This window comes from Elaeis guineensis, chromosome 6, assembly GCF_000442705.2.
Source record: "Elaeis guineensis isolate ETL-2024a chromosome 6, EG11, whole genome shotgun sequence".
Lineage (NCBI taxonomy): Eukaryota > Viridiplantae > Streptophyta > Magnoliopsida > Arecales > Arecaceae > Elaeis > Elaeis guineensis.
In genome coordinates, this window is record NC_025998.2 from 130,704,428 (window position 1) to 130,710,427 (window position 6,000).

At 36.9% G+C, this 6,000-nt stretch overlaps 2 protein-coding genes across 2 annotated transcripts in view; both read left to right on the forward strand.

The window, feature by feature from the left end:
• Positions 1-849, forward strand: part of LOC105046504 (COMPASS-like H3K4 histone methylase component WDR5B) — a 24,496-nt gene extending 23,647 nt beyond the window's left edge. Inside the window, exon 4 of the transcript XR_012142221.1 lies at positions 725-849. The gene's annotated coding sequence lies outside the window, so the exon portion shown is untranslated. The remainder of the gene's footprint in view (positions 1-724) is intronic.
• Positions 1-6,000, forward strand: part of LOC105046503 (primary amine oxidase 1) — an 8,618-nt gene extending 2,618 nt beyond the window's left edge. The window contains exons 4-5 of the mRNA XM_010925092.4: positions 725-1,266; positions 5,694-6,000. Of these exons, the coding sequence (XP_010923394.3) occupies positions 725-1,266; positions 5,694-5,862 (711 nt within the window). The 3' untranslated portion in view covers positions 5,863-6,000. The remainder of the gene's footprint in view (positions 1-724; positions 1,267-5,693) is intronic.

Below are 6,000 nucleotides of genomic sequence, written 5' to 3' on the forward strand. Positions count from 1 at the left end.
TCGCCGCCGTACGAACCGAGAGGAGAGAGAGAGGCGTGAGGCGCTGTGAGAGAAGGAGCAGGAGGCTCCTGGACAGCGGTCGCCAGGCTCTTCAGGGGTTCAGGGGGGTCTCCAAGAGAGAGAGAGCTTTTGTGAGGGGAACTTCATGTGAGAGAGAATTGGGTGTACAAGGGTTGAGGGTGAGGTCTCCTCTTGTAAAATTTTCTTTTCATAGTGAAGTTTGCATGCCCCGTGGAGACGAGCCCTTTTGTGGCTGATCCACGTATTTTGATTGTTTTTCCTTTTGTTTTGTTTCTTCTTTCTTCCTGCTGCATCGCGTGGTACTGAAAGGATCTTGGGAGGTGGTGTCCTGGCCAGACATCCACCCAACAAAAATCATGGGAAAAAATAAATTTCCCAAATATCTACCATTGAATGCAGCGTATACTAGATTAGATTTTTGAGCGTTGTCAAACTAAACCCATTGCATCCAGAGCAAGCAGAAACAGGGAAGAGGAATACAGTTCAAGCAGCCTCTATATTATATTTATGAGAATTTATCTTAATGACACTGGAATTGAATGAACAATTACCCATTGACTAAGAATCCTATTTCTAGTACCCGTCACTCATTTGTAAGATAATATATAATTTTTAGTTCCTTATTAGCTGATTTTGCTATATTTAAACTATGGTGAAGTGGAACGCAGCTCGATGCTTGTTTCAATCTTGGCCTTTATTTCAGGTTCAAACGACAGGCGTTGTACAAGTGAAGGCCACGCCCTACGCTCACGTGGACCAAATAACAGAGGATGAACACGGCACTTTGGTTGCCGAGAATACGATGGGAGTCTACCACGACCACTACATCACCTACTACCTCGACCTGGACATCGACGGCTCCAACAATTCCTTCGTCAACTCCAAGCTTAAGACTGTGAGAGTAACTGATGGTGGCACTCCCAGAAAGAGCTACTGGACCGTCGTCGGAGAGACGGCCAAGACAGAGGCCGATGGACGGGTGGCGCTCGGCTCGGAACCGGCCTATCAGCTGGTCGTCAACCCGAACAAGAGGACTAAGCTGGGGAACAACGTGGGCTACCGGCTCATCAGTAATGGGGCGACGGCCACCTCTCTACTCTCCGACGATGACTACCCCCAGATACGAGCGAGTTATACGAAGAAGCAGCTGTGGGTGACGGCCTACAACAAGTCGGAGAGGTGGGCGGCTGGTCTTTATACTGACCAAAGTAGAGGAGACGACAACTTGGCAGTGTGGAGCCAGAGGTAAGTGATTACTTTTCCTGCTGTTAAAATGGCAACAAATTTGACACAATAATAGAGGTTATATAATGAGATTCCAACCTGAGCCATTTAGTCATTCTACAGTGTGGGTCACGGTTTTATGTACCTTGCATGAGTTTTGTGTTGAAGTATCTTGACATAACTTATTGTTACGCTGCGTTCTACTAATTTAAGGTTTAGGGCTTCAGGCAACCAATCCAATTTGAAGCCTCTTGATTATCTGCATGTAGAGCATGCAAGCAAACCCAAGCACAAAAAAAGGGACCCATCTGTGCTATATATAGCAAAATGGCAGTTTTGAAATTAAGACATATTCTTTTTTGTTTATTCTTTTTTTTAATCCCTTCTAATTATCTTAACATACGTTAATTATCCCACCAGCTCTCTCGGCCGTGTTAACTGTCTTTATTCTATTTGTTTTTTATACTCTTTTCCTCATCAAATCAAACTCTTTTCATAAAACTATCAAATAGATTGGACCTATCTCTTTCTCTTTTTCGATCTCCAAATATATTGGACTCTTTCATTTAGCTTTTAAACAAATTGACCAATCACTTGTTCTCTCTTTTTTATTTCCCTCAAATGTGTGTGGCACATGCCTAGTTGCTAGTATTATATAAAATTTGGACTATCAGGCTCAGATCGTTGTCTTCTTTTTTCTTTCAAATGTGTGTGGCACGTGCTTGGTTGCTACAATTATGTAAAATTTGAACCATCAATCTCAGACCAATCTCCTTTTTTTTCCCCTCACATGTGTGTGACGCATGCCTGCTTACTACTATTATATAAAATTTGAACTATCGGGCTCAGACCACTATTCTTTTTTTCCTCAAATATATATGGCACATGCCTGTTTACTATTATGTAAAATTTTGACTATCAGGTTGAGACCACTCTCTTCTTTTTTTCCTCAAATGTGTTTGGCACATGCCTAGTTGTTACTATTATGTAAAATTTGAACTATTAGGCTTAGACCACTCTCTTCTTTTTTTTTCTTCAAATATGTATGGCACATGTTTGGTTGTTATTATTATGTAAAATTTGGACCATCAAGCTTAGACCACTCTCTGTTTTTTTTCCTCAAATGTATGTGGCACATGCTTGCTTGCTACTGTTACGTAAAATTTGGACTATCAGGCTTAGACCACTCTCTTCTTTTTTTTTCTCAAATATATGTCGCATATGCTTGGTTACTATCATATAAAATTTAGACTGTCAGGTTGAGACCACTTTCTTCTTTTTTCCTCAAATATGTGTGGTTGCTACCATCAAGATTTTAAATCCTGTAGGACAAAGGTATCCTGACTTTTTCATGAAATGAGATAGTGGGCGTTCCATTCCATCTCGATAGCGGTCTTGGTCATACATTCCAGTGGATATCCTCTATCTTCTTCTCCTTCTTCTTTTTTTTTTTTTTTTTTTTCTTCTTTTCTTTCTTTTCCTCTAGTTTTCTTTCTTTCCTTTCCTTTTTCTTTCTTTTTCTTCTCCATTCCTTTCTTTTTTTCATCTTCTTCCTTATTTTCCTTTTTCACTTTTCTTCATCTTTCCTTCATTTTTTTCTTCTCTTTCTTCTTCTCTCCATACAAGGTTGTCGGAATCCCGAGCCTGTCCTAGTTCTATTTTCTCATAGGAATGGAATGAGATAACTGGGATGCTCTCCGTCCTATCGAGATGTGAAACCTTATCTACTATTATCAGACTCATATCACTTTTTTCTTTTTTTCCTTCAAACATATGTGGTACATGTCTGGTTGTTATTATTATATAAAATTTGGACCATCAGGCTCAGATCAATCTTTTTTTCCTTCAAACATATGTGGTACATGTCTGGTTGTTATTATTATATAAAATTTAGACCATCAGGCTCAGATCAATCTTTTTTTCTTCATCAATAATATGTGGCACATGCTTGCTTGCTACTATTATGTAAAATTTGGACTATCAGGCTTAGACCACTCTCTTCTTTTTTTTTTCAAATATGTGTGGTATATGGTTGGTTATTATCATGTAAAATTTGGACAATCAGGTTGAGACTATTTTCTTCTTTTTTTTCTCAAATATTTGTGGCACATGCCTAGTTGCTACTATCAAAACTTTAAATTTCGTGAGACAAAAGTGTCCTAATTTCTCTATAAAATGAGACACACCACTATCCCATTCCATCCCGATAGCGGTCTTGGTCATGCATCTCAATGGATGTCCTCCATTTTTCTTCTCTTTTTTTTTTTTTTCTTCTTTTCTTTTTTTCTCTACTTTTCTTTCTTTTCTTTCCTTTTTCTTCTCCTTTCTTTTTTTTTTTTCATTTTTCTTCTTCTTTCCTTTCATTTTCCCCTTTTCTTCATCTTTCCTTCATTTCCTTCTTTCCTCTTTCTTCTTCTCTCCATGCAAGGATTGATTTCAGAGCCTCAAGCTTGTCTTAGTTTCGTTTTCTCACAAAAATGGGACGAGATGGCAGGGATACTCTCCGTCCCGTCAAAACATAAAACGTTGTCTATTATTATGTAAAATTTGAACTATGAGGCTCAGGTCACTCTCTTCTTTTTTTTTTCCCTTCAAATATATATGGCACATGTCTGGTTATTATTATATAAAATTTGGACCATCAGGCTCAGACCACTCTCTTTTTTTTCCCTCAAATGTGTCTGGACTATTAGGGTCAAACCAGTCTCTTCTTTTTTCCCTCAAATGTATGTGGCATATGCCTGGTTATTATTATATGAAATTTGGACTATCAAGCTTAGATCTCTTCTTTTTTTCCTCAAATGTGTGTGGCACACGCTTGGTTGTTACTATTATGTAAAATTAGAATTGTTAGGCTCAGACCACTCTCTTCTTTTTTTTTCTTCTCAAATATGTGTGGCACATGCCTCGTTGCTATTATTATGTAAAGTTTGTACTGTTAAGCTTAGACCAACCCAAGTCTTGAATCATTCACTAAAGCAAGCCCAACCCAACTTAAATTGTCTTTAAGTCTCTTTCTTTTTACTTAGACTAAGGTTGATTGTAGGTTGGGCCATGTGAGGTTGGATCTTTTATCGGTCGGATTAGACTAGGATGTATGCTTGGTCCCTTGAAGTTGTTTGAGATTAGCTAGATTATAACCATGAATAAATTCATGAAAGCCCTTTGCGGAAAGTCAATACCATGATAATCAAAAAAGAGAAAACAACTTAGATGTAAACAAGTGAGTTCAAATTGGAACGATAAACTCTATTCAATGGCAAAACAAACCTAAATTTCACCTTATGGGCTGAAATTTGGACATGTATTTTATATATTTTGGGCAGTAAATATAGGTCAAGTTTTGGTACCAAACCATGATAAAATTAAGTTGCATATAGGCCATCAAAACTAAGTTTGACATGAGAATCCACTTTAAAAAAAAAAAATTTAAAATTCCAGATTCTAGTCTAAATTTGGCTTGGATCACCTTGTAGAATAAATAGCTGAGGTTTTTGTTAAAATTTCTAGGCCCGAAATCATTTTGGATTAGTATAGTTCATGTTAAACTATCTAAGCCAAACATACCTGACCTACTTGCACCTTTGGTTCCAGGTAAAGATTCTGGAGTTGATTCTATTTTTCATTCAATTTGAAGTGCCGAAGTGATGTAACAACTCATTGAATTAGCTCAAAAGGGTGTATTCGATGTAACCAAAAGCATTTAGATTAATTTTTTATAATTATAATTGTTGACCTGAGGAATTAGCTAGGGGAGTGACTATATAATCTATCAGAACATGAAAATGATGCAACACTAAAATATGAAAGATGGATAACTAATTCTGCAAGATCAGTAATTAAATCCTCTTTCTCAAAAAGAAAAAGAGAGAGACAGAGAGAGATAGATAGATAAAATATGAAAAATGGATAATTAATTCTGCAAGATCAGTAATTAAAATCCTCTTTTTCAAAGAGAGAGAGAGAGAGAGGATCAGTAACTATGGAACACCTAGACAGTAGAACTGCTCAATGTCTCTTCCTCCTTGAAGTTTTAATTTTTTTTTATAAACATTTCATTTTAGATTTTATTTTAGCTTTTGTTCAGTCTGCATATCCTGGTTTCTGCAACATTTAGATAATACAATCATAGGAAACTTAACTTTTTTAAGCGATTGCAAATGGAAACATGACTCCAAGAGCCTATATGCTACTATAAACAGAATATTACCATCTTATATTATTTGTGTTTTTTTTGGTGTTCCTTTGTGAATCAATTAACTCCATTTTCTATCTTGCACAATCTGCTTTTCTTCTATTCTTGCTTAAATGTATATTTTTGAGATAGTACTCTTACTTACAAGGTAATTATCCCTCCCAAATGTGATTTTGTGAACCTAAAGTGGTATAAGTTGCATCTTATGTTACACATGATCATTGGACCAATGTATGATGACTGATCGGTGCAGGAACCGAGTAATTGAAGACAGAGATATTGTTTTGTGGTACACTGTTGGTTTTCATCACATCCCTTGTCAAGAAGATTTTCCACTGATGCCAACGCTAGCAGGTGGCTTTGAGCTTCGGCCTTACAATTTTTTTGAGAGTAATCCTTTAATTAAAATTAGACCACACTAGCAAGTATTGTTGTCTGATGGTGCCAATTTGTCCCGGATGAAAGAAGATTAATAAGTCTCATCTTGCCAATATTTCACTCGCACTACTAGTGTAATGGAATAATCTATTTTGAAGAACATTCTATGTTCCAGACCAAAA